Here is a 20,986-nt window from a genome sequence, read left to right as displayed (position 1 = left end):
GATGGCTCCATATTCTTTCTGGAATCCAGCATAAAAAAAAAAATCACTACATTACCTTGCATTTGCTCTTAGAGTCATTATCCCTAGACAGCACCATCATTTAAGAAATTTATCATCAGTGGTGTCCTTCGAACAATGTATTAGTGTAATAGATTATAAGAGTACTTCACTGGGATGATATATTACTCCAAAGATGAGAACATCTGGGAAGAATGAATCTGGGAATAGATTTAGTGTAATAGGCTTTATAAGAGGATACAAGCCTGGGGATTTCTACTTGTAAAGGTGCAGTGCTTGGCCACAGCCACCTCCACCACAAAAAGCATATTAACCCCTATCAGACATCCCAAACCCAAACCAGAAGCATTTTTCCATCCCTTTCCCTTCCAGGAAGGATGATGATCTCTTTGCTATTGACTGAGGGTTGGGGCTGTCACTGGGAATTAAAGCACTCTTGTGTGGGTACATGTGAGAGAATACAAGGCCATGGAGGGCAGGGTACAGGAAAACTCGTGCCAGAGTTTTCAAAGCCCACAGAAAGCTCAGGTATTTCTTTATAAGTAATTTCCTACATTTTCTGAGCATTGCCATGGCATTCATCCTTCCCTTACTCGAGACAAAGTAGAGGATGATAGCTTCTCTTCAACTCCAGTGACAGCTTTACACCAATCTGGTGCATTTTACCCCCTTAGCTGAACAACTTGCCATTCAAAGAGCCAGAGGCATGTGTTTCCTGCAGCCTGACACTGCTTTCAACTCCTTCAGCATCCCCTGGGATGTGCTCAGGTGAAGTTTTTCTGGAAAAAAAAAAAAAGACTTTTCAGTATTATGATAACAACCAAAATCTGAGCATCCAGCATAAAGAGCAACAACCAAGAGGGAACTCCTGGAAAAGCTCCATCTGTGCATGACCGTAAAAAATTAGCCCAGAAGCATCACAAGTATCCTAAATTCCAGTCCAAGAGAACCTAGTTTGGCAATAAGCACATCTCAGTGCTGGCAGCCACCCCAGCCATAGGGGCTTGGGAAGGAGGGAACATGGGACAAAAGGAAAGAATTTCCCCACTGTTCAACCCCAAACCTTTTCCATTTTCAGCTGGTCCCAGACAGATCTCTATCTATCTGCTGCTTTGGAGTGAATTACTCCAGTTATCCTGGCCAGGTTTTGTTCAGTTCTACAATTATTAGTTTTATTCCAGCCAAAAATAAGGTTTCTTTCAGAATAGAGGGAAAGATATAAAATCTAAATTTTTCTTACAAGGCAGGAAAAAGAAATGTTTTTTCTCACAAAGTGCTCAGAAAAGCAGGGTGCCTGCAGATGCTATTTCACAGAAGTCAGGCCTGTGACAATGTCTCTGGATGAAGTGAGATGCTACCTATTACATGGGGAAGACAATAGAGGACTGGAAGAAGTCCATAGCCTCCAGACAGGTTAGATTACCCTATGTGAACAAAGTAACCACCAGAAATGGATGGTGATCATTCTTTGGGCCAGAGTTTAGAGCCATTTCAGTGGGTTTATTCCTCCAGCTCCCCCCCTTCACTCCTCAGTAAAATGAGAAAGAATTCATAACCCGTGTCAGCCACAGTCAGATAATCCAAGACCTAAAGAGTAGAACATTTTATATAACCTCTTTTCTGCCCCTCACAAATGCTTTAACAACTTTAATAAGATAATGTATAGCTATTATCCTACAGCAAGTGTAAGTCAAACAACTATCAGCTATTATTTCAGCAACAGAGAGAACGCTCAGCGTTCCCATAATCCACAGCCTGGAACAGTTTACACATTGTCAATTTTAGACAGAACTGTCTTTTTCCACATATCAAAATGTACACTGATAAATGGGAATTGTTTAGCAGACCCCACATGGCTGAGTAACATACTGTAGCTCAAAAAAGAATAATGAGGGTATCAGTTGGACTTCTGAATTAATGATACCTTAAATTAGTTTAATTAATTAGTTTAGTTACCAGAGTAATTTCGTTAGCAGATTAATTAATGTTTGTTGAGTGCTTGGAGATAAAAGCCACATATAAAGGCTGTTATTAGAGGGTGGATCCAGAGGTGCAGGTTTTCTTCACTCCTAATTTATCCCAGCTGGATCCAGGGCCTCACTTTTCAAGCCTTCCAGCAAGCACAGTGTGGAGGTTGGTGTTCCCCAGGAAATGCTCCAACTCAGACACTTCCACAGTCAACAATCACTTGGGAGAATATCTCCAAAATTTTACACTTAAAGCTTTTTGTTCTCACCTCCTTTCCTGCAGGCTGTGGGCTCACACACATACATCCATGCACACTTTGCTACATGTTTGAGTGCACTTAAGTCTCATTCCACTTCCTGCTGCTGTCCCCCACGTTTCTGGCATGTTCTGGACAGAAAATCTAACAAGATATTCATCCCATCACAGACAAAAGCACCAGGTTACAAAGGACAATCTGTACCTCTTGGAAGCTGCCATTGCAGCCAGGTAAGGGTCTAGTCCAAGAGCAACATCAAGAGCTTTTTGTAAGTAATTCCTGAGCTGTTCAGGTACATGAGGGTCATTGAGGGCTATTTCTCTGGCTTTGAGAAGGTTCTCAGCAATGAGCCCAGCCGGAGTTTCTGAAATGGAAATTAAAAGGAAGAATAATGATTTTGTAACTGCTCAATCAGTGGAAGTGGAGTTTAAAGAACATAAACACAGGTGTGCCTTTTTTTTTTAATACAAAATACAGGGTTTTGAAGGGCTATGAAAACAATCATGAAAACCTTTTCTAATATATACTTCTAATAGATTTTTGCTGCATGCATTCTCCCTTTTTCCCCTCAGAGCGGATCAAGAATAAGAATGTTTTAAACACATTTAATTTTGCTTTTAAAGCTCCAAGACAAACATCACACAACAAAGAACTGCATACAAACCCTGCTCCTCCAGGTCCAATTTTCCTTGGAGGAAACAGAATGCTTCCAAAACAGCTCTTGCCAAACCAGGCAGGAGATGCAGGCAGTGGGTGAAGCTTTGTAAAAATGGGGATTTGTGTGTCCATGGGATGCACAAGGGTCCCCAAGCTGCGTCTGGGCCAGGGAGGCTGATGTGCACCACACAGCATGACAGCATTTCAAAGGCTGTGGAAACATCTGCAAGATCCAGATCACCTTGCTCTGGGAGCCAAATCAATGCTGCCCATGGCACTGAACCAGCCCTGAGATCCCAGAAAACCTTTCTGGCAGCAATCCACCATGGATCACAGCAAGCTGTGGCCCCAGAGGGTGAGGCAAGGTTCAGAGGAACTCCCCCACTCCTCAAGTGTGAGAGCACGTGCTGAGTTATGAAAGCACCTGTGAGACACAGGCCAAGAGGCTGGGGTGGAGCAGATTGCCCCTGGCAGGGTTTTATTGCCTGTGATAGAAAAGCTGCAGAGAACTACATGGAGTGAGTGAAAAAAGACATCTCTTTTACTTCTGTGGCTTTCCAGTGCCTGAAGGGAGCCTACAAGGATGAAAAGAGACCATTTACAAGGCATGTGGGGACAGGACAAGGGGGAATGGCTCCAGACAGAAAGAGGATAGGTTTAGATTAGCTATTAGGAAGAAATTCTATTCTGAGAGGGTGATGAGACCCTGGCACAGGGTGGCCAGAGAAGCTGTGGCTGCCCCTGGATCCCTGGAAGTGTCCAAGGCCAAGCTGGGCAGGGCTGGGAGCAACCTGGGATAGGGGGAGGTGTCCCTGCCCATGGCAGGGGGATGGAATGTGATGGGCTTTAACATCTTGTCAAACCAGCCCATTCAGTGATTCTGTGATACAATGCCATGATTTATATCTCATCCCAATCTCTAACCATCAGGGGAAGCTTTTATCTCCTCCAGCAGTTTTATAACTATTTGTAGCTGCAGGAATAGCCACCCCTTTCCCAAACCATGCTGGTTTGCTGACCTCAGCCCAGCTACACTTCCAGTGAAGAGGACACATACTCCTCTTGTAGCAGTTTCACCATTACATGAGGGAGCAACCCCAGGCTCCCAGTGCTCAGCTGGAGAGTGCGGGAGGTTGGGATCTGCTCATCCTCCCTGCCAAGCACTCTGAGGCTTTCTGCTAATTTAGGGGTAAAAACATGTTTATAATCCATGTCAGCTTTTAGTAATCTTCATGTTCTGCTTCTGGATAAGTAACAGACAGGGATTGCCTGTCACACAAAGGGGAGGAAACAAGACTTACCCTCAGCTGTTTTGTAAGCTGTGTTACAACACCAAATGTGAGAGCCAAGAGGTGCTGCAGGGAGAGGGCACAGGCAGGGCATGCCAGGAGCAACCCCCCATCCAAGCTTACACAACCTTTGCAGGGAGTGCTGCATTTTTTGCAGCTTGGTGATGCTTTGGGCCAACAGCAGAGGTCAGAATTGCCCTCATTTATGCAAGCACCAGACAAGTCAGAGCAGAGCTCCGGGCTGGCTGCCCAGCCCAAGGCTCTGAGCACTAAGGTGAGCTAAACTTTATGTAACTACTTTTTTTTAAGGTAATTCCAGGAAAAAGTGCTTCATTTCAGTGCATAGTTTTGCACAATCCCAGAAAAACTGCTGGAGTATATTAAGCACTAAATTAGATTTCCTGATTGTGTGCCTATGGATCTATGTATGCACAGAGATCTTTTTCCATTTCCCATCTAGTTGTGCATTATCATCAATGGGAGAAAAGAAAAACAGCTCACTCAGAGGAAGAAAATGCTGAAAATAGTCCTACCACGAAAGAGCAGGAAAGGGCTGCTTTAGGTCTCCAGCAGCTTCATAAAGGAAGATAAGGTGGCAGTTCTTAAAATGGACCATTCTTGCCAGCAGAATGGTTCCCAGCATCTTCCTGGGCAGGTGCTGAGAGCACAGCCACCCTATTTTACAGCTAAGCTGAACAATAAATTGCAGCTTCTACTCTGTCTGAAATCAGGAGATTTGATTCACACCAAAGTCAGGAGTTAGGATTGCAAGGTTGTACGTGTGGGACATCAGTGTCCCCTGGGCAGACAGGTAGTGCAGTGCCATGGAGGGACCTGCTGCTCCAGAATCTCAATTAAACTCTGCAGTTTGTGCTCAGATGTCACATTTTAGGTGGAGAAAAGAGGAGAACACTTTACTGTTTGCAGGGGCCACCCCGAAGGAGGCACAGAGACAAAAGATAGTCTGAATTTGGCAAAAACAAAGCAAAGACATGAGACCAAAAAGATCAAACCTATGGTTCCCATTTTAGAGTTATCCTTATTTTACCTTCCAGGCTCTAGATCTGTTCTGCAGCCCCAGAAATGCCTTCCAAAAGAGCCCTCTTCTCAGCCAGGGCAGAGCACTGAACCTGATCCACCTGAACACTTTGATGCCAGACCGTTTGGTGCTGCTGTGCCAAGCACTTTGGCAGGAGCTGCTCAGTGCTAAGCACCTAGAAATCCAATCTGCTAAAACCATCCCCAACAGCTCCAGCCATCATATTCACCAGGGCACCTCAGGCATTGACAACAGCTTATCCCAACCATCATCTCTTTGCCTTAGTGTGTAAACACATGTCTCAGCACAGGGCTTGTCATGGCCTGTGCGGGGACAGGGGTGGGTGGGCAGTGTGGCCAAAACCAGAGTGGCCATCAGACATTGCAGGGGGCATGTCCCAGCAGAGCTCAGCCTGCTCAGCCTTAGCCTCAGCATCCACAGTGCCAGAGCCTGCAGCAAGCCAGCAGTGATGGCCTGGGACAGGTAGGAGCTTAGGGATGGAGTGGGTGCATGAGGAAGCAGCCAGAGAGAGGATGCTGCTACTCATGGCAGGAACCAGGGATCTAAACCCTGACTGAACGTCAAGGGAAAGCAAGGAAAATACACACTAGCTGATGCATTTTCTACAGGCTCTACTGCTGGAAAATAAGTTGAAAAGTTAAATCTCCCCAGTGCTTCATTAGGGAGATAAATTATTTCTGAAAAAAGCATGACAATCCATCAGAAATTAGTCACAGCCAAAGCTCTCTTGACATTGCAAGCATCCACCACCCCACCATTCCTTTCTCCTGGGATTGTCCCACTCCCTCCGCTCCAGGCTCCTACAAATCCATCTCCTGTGCTGAGCCTCTCTCCTCTCCCTGACAAACCTACCCTCTGCTCCTTGCTGCCAAGCCACAGAGCCTGCAGGCACCCTCTCCATGGGGAAGGTGGGCACCCAGGACTAGGGCATCACACGGTGTCCCCTCCTGTCACACCGCTCTCCTGGAGTCCCCACCCCACACAGGGAGTTTACCTGAAGGGCTATGCATGTTCCTTCTTGTCCCCTGGCCTCAGAGGATGCTGTGGTGGGTTTGCTGCCTCTGCAGAGCAGGAGGTCGGTGCTTGGGTGCCTGGTGAGGGGACAAAGTCTCCTCCCTCAATCACCAGGGCAGAGCCCCAGCCCTGGGGAGAGGCTGTGTGGGGAGGATGGCTCCAGGCTGGGGCTGCACCCTCCTGTCCCACCCAGAGCACAGGCAGCAGGTGAGATCCAACAGCCTCTGACATGAGAAAGGCACAACAAAGGAGCCGACTTTCAGTGCCTTTGCTTTACGTAAGAGTAAGTTCACATCCTGACCTTGGGAAGCTGCTGGCTCTCAAGAAAGTAATTGGCAGTTTCATAACCTTCTAGTTACATATCACAGACATGCCCCAGCTAAACCACCAGGTATGGGGCCAAAAATGTCCCAGAACTCTGAACCCCCTTCAGATTATCTACAAGGAGTCCTTAGCCACAAGGTCACCGCTGCCCTGTACAGCCACACACTGGAGTAACCAATGTAAATTTGTCAACTTCTCAAATGCAACAGAAGATATTTCAGTGTCCCCAGAATAGAATAGGGAAGTATAAATAGAAAATAAGTAAATGCATATGATGAAAGAGTAAAAGAAAAGCAAATAAAAGAAGACTCAATGCTGACTGTATTGTTATTAGTTAAAACAAATAAACAAGATGAAAAAGACAGACCTCCTGGCATACCTAAGATTGTTCTATTTTATGATTTAGTAAACAACAAACTGCATTAGAATTGCAGTTCCTGCAGAAAGCAATAAAAATTGTATTTAGATTGGGAGTTAAAATTTCAGACAAGTATTTGGTAAACAGGCTACGAGCTTTAGTGTGCCATCTAAACGGGACTAGCTTTAAGGTGACTTTGGGAAAGTTGTTTCACTTCTGAGATTCTATTTTCTTCTTCTACAAAATGGGGTTAACAGCCTGTCCTCTTTAAAAAGCACTTTGCCCTGTGGAGATGAAGCCAGCAGTGAGGACTGGAGTCAGGAGTCAGGCACTTCTTGGAGCAGGGCTACATGGCTTTGGAAGTTTTTCTTGCAACTTTTCCTCGATATTAGTTTTGAGATAGATGAAGGTTCCAAAGTGAGTTTGGCTGCAATTAAGCCTTCAAAGCAATGACACAGTGTTGTCCAATGGGTTCTTTAAGACTCATTTTTTCCTGCCTCTGCTTTTACATCTGATTTTGGTTTTCTTGATCTTTGTTTCTGAACAAGGACAGCTTTCAGAAACACGGCTGAGAAGGTGGCAAAGACAGGTTTGTGCCTTCAGGCACTGCTGGTGAAATCAAAGGAAGATCTTCCTGTGCTCAGCACACAGAGCTGTATGCCAAGGGAATACTTTGTGTGGCAACCTGAGCCTGGGGCCCTCCAAAAGCCCCAGCTGGAAGATCACATGGAAAAGTGAATTGTGCATCTCCCAGTCACAGTGAGGATCAAAACCCAGCTCATGCCCCAAACAGCCCTTCAGGAGATAAATGCTCTCTGATAATTTTTTTTAACCCACCATAAAAGCAAAAATATCTATTATATATATAGTTTTTTTCCTTAATTCAAGAAAATCCCAGGGAATGTGAACTCAAAAGAGGTTTTAACCAGCTGGTATTGATCCCCACGCTTCTGCTCCTGTCTCATCCCATAAGAGCAGCATAGAGCTGCAGCCAGATCAGAGGCTCTGCTCAGCAAAGGAGGTTCCTGAATGATGTGAAGAATCACACAAACTGCCTTTCATAACTTTAAATTTGCTGTAGGGCATCATGTTGGAAGTTAATATATGCACTTCTATTGTACATCTTAAGCATTATAAAACCAGCTGATTACACAACCCCATCCTGGTAGTCGCACGTGTCTTCAAACTTCCCTGCCACCCCTTACATGCATCCCAGATTAGGTAATCTCAGTTTTGTAATTAGTCTCTCACATGGAGACGAGACCTCCCCTCCTGATACCTGGTCAACCTGGAGCCTTTAAAAAGCACCTCAAAGGCACCCAGTGATGGGAGATCTCTGGGTAGGGAGATTTCACCTTCTGGAAGCATGCTGGTGACAGAGGAGGTGTGTGCTGCAGCAGTCCCAGGAGCCACCATGGCCCAGGAGCCCCGGCAGACAGATTTCCAGCTGGTAAGAGTCAAGAGCACATGGAGCCGCATCAAGAAAGGAGAAACCCTCTCCAACAACAGTGAGGACGAGGTCACTCTCTCTGAGGCGACAATGTGAGTATAGGAAGGGGCCTGTGTTGTTCTGGCCAGCCAAACTGGGCAGTCTTCTTGGTGGGATGGAAAAATCGTCTTGGGTGCCATGGCGGCTTCAACCCGCAATGACAGAATGACAGAATTACAGAATAGTTCAGGCTGCAAGGGATCTTTGAAGGTCTCCAAATCCAAACCCCTGAGATGGGCAGGGACACCTTCCACTGGACCAGGGTGTTGCAACCCCCATCCAACCTGACCTATGCATACAAACCTGGAAACATGGCTTGGGAACATGGGCAGTATGGCAGCACGGGCGGTTGCAGTGCTCTTTGACATAGCTCAGAGTTACAGAGGGAATTTTATCAACAGCCTCCATTTTTGTAGACAGGAATTTTCTTTAAACTTCTGAGAAGCTTACGCAGGGACATCTGTGTGCTGCACTTGGGCTCATTTTCTCCATTTCTGTGAAAATTCAATCTGTGTGTGCGCAAAATCTCACGCCGAGGCATGGGAGACAGATGGGTTTATAGAGGTGGTTGCAGACAAATGAAATGGGTAGGTGGGAAAAATAAACTGTCACTGACAGGAGCAAAACCCTTAACACATCCCTCAAACTGCAGAAGTCACCTAATGCTGTTTCAGATAGAGCAAAGACAAAACTTTCCCCCAGGGATACACACAGCTCTTTGCTGATAGCATGTCTCCCCAGTTAATTATCTTTTAATTACAGCATACTCCTCAAAAGCACATGGAGCTCCATTCATGATGCAGATCTTTTTTAATACAGTTCTTTTCTGCATGTCAGAAGTTTTCCAGCCCTTGTCATTCTCAGATTCTAATGGCACAAGTCTAACCCTTTTCTCAGCCAGGCCAGAGGGACCTTCACCAGCACCTGCAGTGACCGCACACGAGCATCACCCAGCAGAGCTGCAGCAGGTAGAGCAGGATTTTGGCAGACCCAAAACCAGCCTAATGGACCTCAGTTGATAGAAGGGTGAACCTAAGGCCCAAGAACATGCAGAAAAATCCTCAGCTGATATATGCTCCCACAAGGGCATGTTCAGCCCCAAATTCCCTATGATTTTCATAGAGCAGAGGGGTTGCAATGGGTACTGGTTGTACCATCCAGTACCCAAAGCTGATTCCACCAAATAATATTCCAAACCATCCTGTCTCTTAGAAGGGTCACACACCAGAGATGAATGCACATGGAGTTAAGTACAGCTATAAGATGGTGCATTGAAATGTACACAATGTTTTTTCTGATACCATATTTGAGAAGCCCAGAAGAAATTTTCTGGAAGGTGAAAATCCTCACTGGTTTTGTTTAACAGCTTTGGAGTTTAAGGGCTTAGAGACTTTAAAACTTAGAGATAATTTGGTAAAGAAAGCAGAGAAGCATCTATTTTGACCTCTAAGTGAATGTTCAGGCATGTGAAAAGTAATTGGGCATGTAGGGAAATCTGATTATCCAATGAATATCACAGAAACTCATTTTTTACCAAAATGCAGCTCAAATAACAGTCTTATATAAAATACATCTGCCTTTTTTTTCTGATTCCCAACTTGTTTTTTCCCTGGTTTGCCCATCCCACAGAAGGAAGGGGTTGTAGGATTGTGTTTTTCATTAGTTTAGATAGATAACTAATTTTGGCTTTTATTTACCCTGGAAAACTCCAATGTGGAATTGTTTCCCAACCCCCAGATCATTTTCTTTCCCTCTCCAGGAGTACCTCCTATTTCTATCACACCTATTTTGAGGTAGAGATCTGCTAGTTCAACTAAGGCATTGTAGAAACACTGGTCTGAATGGAGATGTGATGTGTAGCTGTGTATAGATAGGAATAAATTTACTCCTACCATCTAGATACACCATCAGAGGATGCTTCTTCAATGAATGTGGAAAATTTTGGCAACCTCTTCTCTTCCCCACTCCCTTTCTGAAAGCAGAAATGATTGGGCTGGCTCATTCTTTATGGGTTTTCAACTTCTAGCATGAAAAACATGCCCCAGCCCTTCTGGACTGTATCTTTTTTATGTTATGTACGAATTCAAGCATTTAACTCCTCACTTAGACCTCAGAGAGCTTCTCCAGGAATAAAATTGGTGAGCCCTGACACCCATGGGGGTGTCCCACCCTCACAGCCCCATGTTTCTGCAGTGCATGGGCAAGAGACTCTACATTCTTTATCTCCCAGCAATATCCTATAATTAGCTCAGACATGCAAAGATCAAGCTAGGAATATATAGTGATTTCAAACCATGTTTTCTGATCCTTGCCAGAGGTGAGTGCATCTCCGAAGGTGGGATTTCCTGGATCATTGAAGCTCCCATCTATTTTTGCTACAAAGTGGTAGAAACATACAACATCCTGGAGCCCTCTAATACCACTCTGCTCTGGGGCCACATCACTGACCCCCAGCAAACAGAGCCGGCCACGGCCAGCAAGAGGAAACTGCGGCGCTTCATCGTCATAGACGAAGTCGTCGACAAACTTTACGGCTCCAAAGTCAGAAAATACTTTGAAGAGAACAACGTCCAGCACAAAATCCTCGCCCTGCCCACCACTGAGGAAACAAAATCCATGGACTTGGTGTTGAACATCTTGCACGAGGTCCAGAGCTTCAGCCTGGACCGGCGCACGGAGCCCATCATCGCCATTGGCGGGGGCGTGTGCCTGGACATCGTGGGGCTTGCCGCGTCGCTCTACAGGAGACGCACCCCCTACATTCGGGTCCCCACCACCCTCCTCTCCTACGTGGATGCCAGCGTGGGGGCCAAGAACGGGGTGAACTTTCTGCAGTGTAAAAACAAGCTCGGGGGCTACACCCCACCGGTGGCGAGTTTCCTGGACAGGTCCTTCCTCCAGAGCATCCCTCGGCGACACATTTCCAATGGCCTCGGGGAAATTTTAAAGGTATGAACTTTTGCAGGTGCAGTTTTTCAAAACTGAAAAGTCATACAATGGTTTGGGTTGGAAGGGACCTTTGAAGGTCACCAAATCTGACCCCCTTGATGAGGAGGGATATCTTTCACTCGGTCAGGTTGCTCAAAGCCCCATCCAACATCTTCTTGAGTATTTCCAGGAATGGGGGCATCTACCAGTCCCTGGAAAACTCCTTCCAGGGTTTCACTATCCCCATGGTAAAAAATTTCTTCCTCACAACTAGCCTGAATATATCTTCTTTCAGTTTAAACCACTATCCCTGTTCTAGCATAACAGGCCCTACTAAAAAGTCTGTCCTCATCTTTCTTGCCCCTTTTAAGTATTGGAAAGTAAAATGTCCAGCAGAATCCGTGGCATTCTATAAACAACTTAGAGGAATCAAGGTGGGCCATCAAGGGTGCATGAGGACTTTTAACTCTCATTGAGTCTATATATATATATTTTATACAGCTGCTGAATTTGTTAGAACATGCCTTACACTCAGTGCCCAGTGCTAACCCTGCAGAGGAAACTCCAAAACTCATAGCCAGAAACAGCAAACACTCACAGGAGACACAGCAAAACCAGGGAAGAAAAGCCTCATCTCTCCATTGAGGCTGATCCATAGCACTCTGTAATGAACTCCTGGCAGAGAATCTGAGGCTCATTATGCTGGGGATTAATAATCTGCAAGATCATTTGCACCTACCTCAGTGGGTATGTCAAGTGTGGTCAATCAATCTCCTGCGAGGCAAATTCTACTCCTAAAATTACCTGGAAAGTGCTCAGTAAATGGCTTTATGTCTGGAGAGCTTTGGAAACTTTTGATAAAGCAGAGTTCAAGCTATTAAAGTGTATTAGAGATGAGTTCATCAACAGCAATTTTCAGTGCTTGCACAGTGAGAAATCCCCAGGATATCTGGAGGTTTCTGGCAGGCACTGGGAAACCCTCAGGTCACCATTCCCCACTGCAGGGGTGGGGCTAATGCATGAGTCAGAGAGGGAAAAAATATGCACTTCTAACAAGGACATCACTTCTAAGCCCTCATATTCTCTATACTGCAGTGTTTTCCCTCCGTCCATTGCCCTAAGAGCAACTCCAAGGTGGTGGTCCCCACTGCCCAGTCCCTGTCCTGGGGATGGCCACCATCCAGTCCCAAGTTCTCTTCTAGGCACAGAAATAACCAAAGCTCATTACAAACCAGCTGCTGGGCTATGGGAGCATGTAGCAAGCCCCCAGCACGGGCAGAGCTGCCCAGCAGCAGGGGAACTAGTGTATAACATGTTATTGCAGTCCAATCTATTGAAACACTTAAGTTTCCAACAGCAAATACAAGTATCAGACAATTATCCTTAATTATGTCTTCTTTGTCCCAGATGGCCCTCATGAAACACAAAGGGCTGTTTGACCTGCTCAAGAACCATGGAAAATACCTACTGGACACCAAGTTCCAGTCCTGCAATGGCTTTGCTCACCATGGGGATGCTGCACTGCAGACTACCAGGATTGCCATTGAAACCATGCTGGAAGAGCTGGCTCCCAACCTCTGGGAGGATGACCTGGACAGACTGGTTGATTTTGGCCACCTTATTAGCCCAGAGCTGGAAATGGTGAGTGACAAACTTTATATTGCAATATCCACTTCAAAGACAAAATAAAAAAATTCAATAGGCTTCATGAAAACCTTGTGAAAAGGAGTTGAAACTCCAGATTTGCACATGCTAGGTCACCCAACACACCGGCCTGGTGTCAAAGGGACTCCTTCTCCTGCCCCATTTCCCCCACACCTCCACCCATTTCCAATTCAGACCTCGATCCAGTTGCTGCTTCTTACTAGGCACTTACTGAAGCTCAAAGAAAACCAGGCTGCAGTGAAGCCACTGGAAATCACCAACATGAGCTGTAGCAGCAGAAAGGCATGGAGGCCATAGCTCGTATTGCTGGGGAGAAATTGCCGCTGAGGAATGAGGGGGGACACCTACATCTTATCCAATATCCAGAGCCCATCCCTCCATCTCATGGTGCTCTATCAGTGATTTAGATGGGAGGAGAATTAGATCCTAGATCCCTATGGAAGATTTTAGTTGCGATTAATCATGTGCAAAACGGATCATCCTAGCAACCCATAAATCACAAGACGCCAACATCCAGCAACAGCAGTGAGTCAAATGTCGATTTGCAGGGACACTTTTAGCAATAAACCCCACTTGTTTCCTGTTTGCCACCCCAAACCCGTTGTGCCACCCACCTTTGATATTCTGCAGAGGGTTCTGCCGTCGCTGATGCACGGGGAAGCCGTGAACATCGACATGGCCTTCATGACGTACGTGGCCCACGCGCGAGGGCTGCTGGCCGCCGAGGACAAGGAGCAGATCCTGCAGTGCATGCGGGGCCTGGAGCTGCCGGTCTGGCACAGCGGCTGCAGCTGGGCCCTCATCCAGAGAGCCCTGAGGGAGCGCCTCAAGCACAGCGGGGGACAGCTGAGGATGCCCCTGCCCACAGGCCTCGGCGTGGCAGGTACGGCCTCAGGGACCCCGGGGAGCCCCCCGAGGGGACATTTAACCAATTCATTTTGTAAAGGGACATGCAAAGCTCTGTCCGCTGGCCTCTGAGGGACACTAGGGAGCCCCACAAGGGGACACTTGGCACCTCGAGGGGACACAACCAATTCATTTTGCAAAGGGAAATGCACTGCTCTGCCCACAGCCTTGGCATGGCAGGTATGGCCTGAGGGACTCCAGGGAGTCCCTGAGGGGACACTTGGCAACCCGAGGGGACACTTAACCAATTCATTTTGGAAAGGGAAATGCACTGCTCTGCCCACGGCCTTGGCATGGCAGGTATGGCCTGAGGGTCCTGGGGAGCCCCCCGAGGGGACACAACCAATTCATTTTACAAAGGGAAATGCACTGCTCTCCCCACAGGCCTCGGCATGGCAGGTACGGCCTGAGGGACTCCAGGGAGTCCCTGAGGGGACACTTGGCGGGCACTGACAGCCTGGGAAATGCGCTCCGTGGTTTGCAGTCGTGCATTTCTTGCACTCTTTTTTGCATCTTGGTAAACCGATCGAGAGATAGGGTCCCTCCTGTGTACAAGCCCAGAACTCTGTTAAGGACTGAAGTCTAATTAATTGCATTATGATTAACCAATTCATTTTGCAAAGGGAAATGCAATGCTCTGGCAGAAAAACCAGCAAGGGGAGAAGACAAAAACAATTCTTCTACTATACTTGAAAACATTTGTTAAATATCCTTGGCAAAAGGAATTTAATTTTTTACTGTGCCTAGAAATTATATTTGCAAATTAAATAATATCTGTTCAATATCAGGTATGAAATACTCATAAGATTTAAAAATAAAAGCTAACCAGCCCCTAACACAGAAGCAATGCATGGTACCAGGTTGTGATCTCTGCCATCTCTTTCCTTTTCACACCAATTCCATGAAGCTCAGTCTCTACACACAAGACAAAAGGCTCCCACAAACTGGAGTGACAGCCACAGTCAGTGTGTGCAGGCAGGAAAAGCTCCTCTGGATGTCCTATTAACTACAACTCTTATTTTCCAGACATATTTAATGACACCAGTGAAGAGACCCTGGAAAGAGCATACAAGCTGTGGGTCAAGGACTGCAAGATGGGGCTGGAGGAAGAGCTGCAAGCCCAAGGTGACAGTCCTGCCCCAAGCCTGAGCTGTGTGCCACTGTAAGGCAGAACTGATTTTTGAACAAGATAAATCCAGAAGCACCTGCGACACTGCATACACTCCAGAGCTGCGTGGAACAAGCAGAATATTGGCATCTGTTGGGATTGGCCTTTTTCAATTGCTTTCTTTGAAAGGGAATCTATTATTGCTGAAGGAGTGATTGTTCACAAGTGAAACCACAGTGTGCCAGTAGTGTAGTTTATAGCAAATGGTCTTCTTTCAGGGAAAGTGACCAGGATTATTCATTTATGTAGTTAATCCAAACTGGTAACTGCCATGGCCCTTGCCACTGGTGTCCCACCATTGCTTGTGCTTGAACCCCTTACACAAGCAGGTGTAGCTGGTTCATAGACCATGGTATGGCACCATGCAAAATTCCTATGCTATATAAAATATTTCAAGTAGGTTATCACCTTCACTGGTCATTCTTTTCTTCTTGGTGTTCTTCTTGTTTTCTCTCATTCAAAAGAGTAAAACAAAGAAGATCATCTGCCAGCCTTTGCACCCAGGGAATGATATGCTCTGATTAGAGGCACCATCACAAGTCACAGATCAGTAAATATTGCTGCTGTGGAGCACATGGGGGCTGTCTCCTGGCAGTATGGCAGCCCTTTGTCCTCGGACTCAGATACTGAGGCCATGCTGGCAAATCTCCTCTTGCTGCCCAAATGTTTGTGGTGGTGTCACTTCGTAATCCCTGCAAGCCACCGGTGTGACAAGCAGGGTGCAGTTTGCAGCACTGCTGCCTAAAAACAAAGTTGGGCTCCTGGCAATATTGCAGAACCCCCTGGTGCCTCCACATCTGCCACAGGGCTCCTCCTACCTGCCAGACCCTGGCTCCTTTCCCATCTCAGCCTTTTCTGGTTAGATAGGGCCAGCTGGGGAAAATCAAGAGAAATTAGAGGACTCCAAGCAAGTTCATCATCTTCAAGCAGCTTCACTGTCATGTCTCAGGATCCTGGCAAACTCTGAGCAGATTATATAATGGATGCTGATGGTGAAAAATGTAAAAGTAATGTCATCCTTCTCCCTGGAGGTCCAATCAAAGGAATTGCAATCAACAAACAGTCTTTGAATTATTGACAACATTGTTTTTTCCTCTGGTGTTTTTGTCCCACACCAGTTTGTGCTGATGTGCTGGCTTCTGTTTTGCTGAAGTAATAAAAGCTACTAAAATTGAAAAATTTTTGAACTAATGATTGCATTGCTGCCTACAGTGTGTGCCTGAGTACTTTTGCACATGCCTGAGAGACACAGACTAGAGAGGTGTGGCATAGACCTGACATGTAAATCCCTTTTCCTCTTGAGCCTGGAGAAGAGGTGCTTAAAACTACACAGAAAGCCCTGCTCAGCCTTCTCCAGTGCAGTGCATTGCTCCAGTTTCAGGACAGGGTTTCACACAGATGGCACCAGTTTACCAAAGAGCTTTAGAGCACATCCTCAGAGACACAACTTCTTAAAAATAAACCCATAATTCCCAGAGTTAAATAAGCTGGGGCTGAGGATACCAGTGAACTTGTCTCCTTTTTCTAGACCATCAAACACAGGCTCATTCAGTGGGTTTCTGACAGCAGCCACTGTGTGGGGAGAGCATCACTGGGATCTCAGGGATCCACCAGCTTTGCTAGGACAGGGACAGTGCAACAGGAGAGCAGTTGAGGGCCCATGAGGTCTGAAGGAAGGAGCCAGAGGATTGAGCAGGCTCTGCTCAGTGGTGCCCAGCAACAGGACAAGAGGACACTGGCAGAAACTGATGCAGAGAAAGTTCCACCTGAACTTGAGGAGGAACTTCTTTGTTGTGCGGTGACTGTGCACTGGAACGGACTGTCCAGAGAGGGTGTGGAGTCCCCCTTACTGGGGGTATTCCAAAAATGTCTGGGCACAATCCTGTGCTCTGGGATGACCCTGATCAAGCAGGGAGGTAGGACCAGATAACCCACTGTGGGCTCTTCCAACCTGAAATATTCCATGACCCCAACTTTTTGGGAGCATGAGGGAGCCTCAGGGACAGCAGTCCAAGGGGCAAAGGTGCTGAGAGCCATTAATGTTGTGCTTACAATGATCACCTGGGCACACTCACAAATGGTCCTCCTCCTCCTCCTCTCCAGCAGCTCTGTGGGCCATATTTCACACCAGATAATCTAGAAATGAATGAAGCACAGGATTATCACCTGCCCAAGTCAGTGCCCTGCAGCACAGTGTCCTGCTCCCATCTATCTCCGTGGAGGAGGTACAATACAAACATCAACTTGAGTTATTTTAAATGTCCAGGGAGAGACTCTCAGGAGCCCAGACGCTTTTGGAACTCCATTTCCAGGGAAAGCCAAGCTGCAGCTTAGCAGGGTCGAGGTGAACTGAACTAAAAAGAGTCACAAAAGCCCATTAAAAGCCCGGCATCCAGGACCAACGTGTTATTGGTGACAGTGACCTGGCTGTGGGTCACCTGCCAGCCATTCCCCCATGTTGGCTTTGCCTCTGCCTCCAGAAGCCAGTGGTTGTGTCTGTGACAACATATCCAAGGAGCTGAAGTACAATTAGGACTGAAAAGTGAACACATGATTATTATTGTTTTTTACCCTCCCTTCTGCTGTGGGTGACAGAACACAATCAGCCCCTGACGTGCTTGGTTGCTTGGTAGCAGACAGGCACATTTTTAATTATATATTAAAATATGCTAAAGAACATAAAACGGCTGCGTGACTAATATGTGTGTATCAAGAAAGGCACATGACAGCAGCAAAATTGCTTCAGTGTCTGATAAAAAGTGCCTTTGCCAGGCTTGTCATCAAAAGATCAAGGGAAAGGGGTGGAAAGTATTATTAATAAAACAGTGACTTTTTAAAATACCCCTCATTGTTTGAGGTGCATTTTTTTTAATGTCTAGCATGAATTTAATTCTTTTCCATTTATTCAGCATTGATTTAGTTCCTGCTTTTTCAAACAGAACTATTATATTAGACCTAAGATCTCTGCTTATTCTCTTATGATGCATTACTCCAAAGAGAAAAGCAGAAAGTCCCAGCTGGGTCCTTGCAGTGCAAGCTCTTCATGGATCTGTTTGAACAAAATTACTTTAGTGGTCAGAGAATAAGAAGTTAATTTATTATTTACAAGTGCTAAAGTAATTTCTTTTGCAACAACCTGCTCTATAAACTGCTTTTCAGCAGGGAAAAAAGAAGAGGAATATTAATGAAGTCCCAACCCAAACCAGTCTATGATTCTGTGGTTCTGGAATGCATAAAGGAGTATCTAAGCAGCAATCACTCATGCCCAGTGAACAGCAGCATTCAGTGTACTCACTGTAAAATGAGGATCAGACAAAAGGTCTTGAAGACATTAAAAGATTTTGACTAAATGTATTTGAAGTGGCTAAAGGAACAGTGCTGAACGCAAGAGCAGTGCCCCGTTCCTCGTACAGCACCTGCTCCCCCGCCGTGTGTCTGCCCGCCTGGAGCCGACAGCCCTGGTGTGAATTTCACTGCACTCACACCGAACAATCTGCAAACGACATCAGGGGACCGCAGCTCGCCTTGGAGCAGGGCGGGTTTGCCGGGATGGGGAGCACAGGAATCCGCACCCGGTGGGGCTGTGCTGGGAAGGACACAGCCCCACAAGAGTGTGCTGTTCCCCACTCTTTTAATCCAAGTCTAAATCCTGCTGCAGCCACAGGCAGAGGAGGAAAGCCAGAGGGAGCTCTGGAGAGGCGCTGCTGAACAGCGAGGGAGCAGGGAAAGTGTTTGAGCAGGACCAGAGCCCACAGAGCTGTGTGCTCCATCCACCAAACCCTGCTTTGAGGCAGCATCCTCAGTATGGACATCAACCCCATGGTGACTTTTATATATATATGTTAAAGAACAATTGATATTTACATACTTTGCACATAAATATTGCATATCAATATTTTTATGCCCTGGCCCTTCCTGCTGAGCATAGCAGCCTTCTCCTTTCCTTGCACAGTTCTTGGACAGCACTAACACAAAGGGGTCTGTCACAGGAACCATCACTTCCCTCTATGATTCCAGAGCACAGCTCCTGTTAAGAGCATTGCTCCCAGAAACTGAGCTGGAAAAAGAGCAGTTTCCAGGAAGGGTGAAGCTCAGGTCACAGGCAAAGACAATGGTGTTGCTCAGTGCACACACATTTGCCTTGTGAGCCAGCATCCTGTCAAGCCTCATTGATTTTAATAACTCAGGAACACTTTTCCAAGCCATTCCCCTGCAATTTTTAAACAACATTCCCCTGAAATTTTAAATGTATTTCAAAGGAGCTGGAGCAACAGTGTAGGACAAAACTTTCAGTGCTGGGACCACCCCCAGATGTGAGAGCAGAAGGAGCAGCACTGCTGAACCCACCAAGACAGAGCCATCACCATCTCCCTCCTGCCATCAGGAGCTGCTGGGCTCCCAGGTCTCCTGGAGAGGAAAGCACAATGAGGTCACATGGTGGCAGTGTCCTGCTGTGCCACCACACCACACAGCTGAGCCCTTCAGCATCCTCCAGCCTGGACATGGAGATTGCCAGTGAAACAGAAAACACCAGGCACAGCTGGACTTACTCCTAAAATCCACTTTCTTACCCTGCACTGAAGTTTTCAGGCTTGTCCAACACAACTGAAAAAGCTTCTAAGCAGAGCTGCCACCAACCCTTTACTGACACAGATCTAGTGCCAATATCCCCATGAGGGATGTTCTTCCCTGCTCCTCCTAGGTTCTCCAACCCAGCCAAAACCTTGAGGTGCTGCCACCCACAGCAAGAAATTGACCACAAAAAAATCCAGCTGACAACCAAAAGCAAAGTCTAAATACAAGCAAGAACTCAAACTTAAAATAGCAATTCCATCCTAGGCTGCTACTAAATAGATTTTCTAATGCAGTACTGCTACATTCTAATATTCTGAAACTACATTACAAAACCTGCTGGAAACACTCACAAGCTTTTACTCAAGTATCTTCTATGCAGAAGCAGTGGGACTGTTCAGCTGTAGTTCTAGTAGAGTCTGGCATTTTTGCTGTGCTGGTTTTAAAATTGAGCTAGTAATTTTTAATTCAACTGAATTAGGTATTTTCTACTCTTAACAGGTATCAGACTTTGAAGACACTGGGCAAATTCAGTACTCCTGTTTACATTCAGGGCTCAAGCCCCCTGAGACAACACTCAATAACCCCCAATGCTGCTGCAGCAAGGTCCACAGAGAGCAGGAACTCAATGCTGTGAGCACAGGAAGCAAAAGGCTGTGGAAGAACAGGACCAGAAGGGATGAAAGCAACAGAGACAGGAGAAATTATGAAGATGGGAAGACACAACAAGACTGCAGCTGGTTCCTCACCAGCAGAAGCCAGGAGCAGCTGTTGGCATGTTGGCTGAGAGGAGGTTTGGGAGGAGTGAGCAGAGAGGGGATGGGGATCCTACCATGCACAGCTGAAGAAAGGGTGAGGTGCTCCTGTGTAGGACTGCTGGGCACAGGTGACCTTGCAGGAGTGACAGCACGGCAAAGGGGGGCAGGTACCCCCAGGCCTCACAGAGCCCATGACCTGATGAGCTCCAAGGGGCAGGGAGGGAGGGAGGCAAATGACATGAGCCCATGGGAGGGGGCTGTGTTAAATAAAACCCACCTGGTTTATTCCTTACTCTGGACCACAAGCTCTGGTTCTTTCTACTTTGGCAGGTAATTGCAAAGCCCAGGTGGGATCTGGTCTGCAGCTTCATTCCCCTGAGTGATTGCCACAAACACAACTGGACAGCTCTGGTGGAACCAAGGATGCCAACCAACACCAGGTCAGGGACATGGACACATCCATGGCCAAGTCACAGACACAGAAGCACTGCAGGGACTTCAGATGCACAGGAAAACAAGATCCACTCACATGGAAAACGAGGGACTTACACAGATG

At 46.6% G+C, this 20,986-nt stretch overlaps 1 protein-coding gene across 1 annotated transcript; it reads left to right on the top strand.

Moving 5' to 3' along the window:
- The first annotated feature begins 8,310 nt into the window (after window positions 1-8,310).
- On the top strand, window positions 8,311-15,802 carry LOC118691802 (2-epi-5-epi-valiolone synthase-like). Its single transcript, XM_036391208.2, has 5 exons — window positions 8,311-8,486; window positions 10,749-11,382; window positions 12,769-13,002; window positions 13,657-13,909; window positions 14,959-15,802. Exons 1-5 carry the CDS (start codon window positions 8,311-8,313, stop codon window positions 15,096-15,098), a joined length of 1,437 nt encoding a protein of 478 aa, XP_036247101.2. The 3' UTR covers window positions 15,099-15,802.
- The last annotated feature ends 5,184 nt before the right edge of the window (window positions 15,803-20,986 follow it).

Source organism: Molothrus ater, chromosome 11 (assembly GCF_012460135.2).
Source record: "Molothrus ater isolate BHLD 08-10-18 breed brown headed cowbird chromosome 11, BPBGC_Mater_1.1, whole genome shotgun sequence".
Classification (NCBI taxonomy): domain Eukaryota; kingdom Metazoa; phylum Chordata; class Aves; order Passeriformes; family Icteridae; genus Molothrus; species Molothrus ater.
This window is presented reverse-complemented; position numbering and strand designations above follow the sequence as displayed.

Coding starts and splice junctions, on each gene's coding strand:
- LOC118691802 (XM_036391208.2), top strand. CDS start 8,311: ATGCTGGTGACAGAGGAGGTGTGTGCTGCAGCAGTCCCAGGAGCCACC. Junction 13,003..13,656: donor TTAGCCCAGAGCTGGAAATG/GTGAGTGACAAA, acceptor GATATTCTGCAG/AGGGTTCTGCCGTCGCTGAT. Junction 13,910..14,958: donor CACAGGCCTCGGCGTGGCAG/GTACGGCCTCAG, acceptor CTTATTTTCCAG/ACATATTTAATGACACCAGT.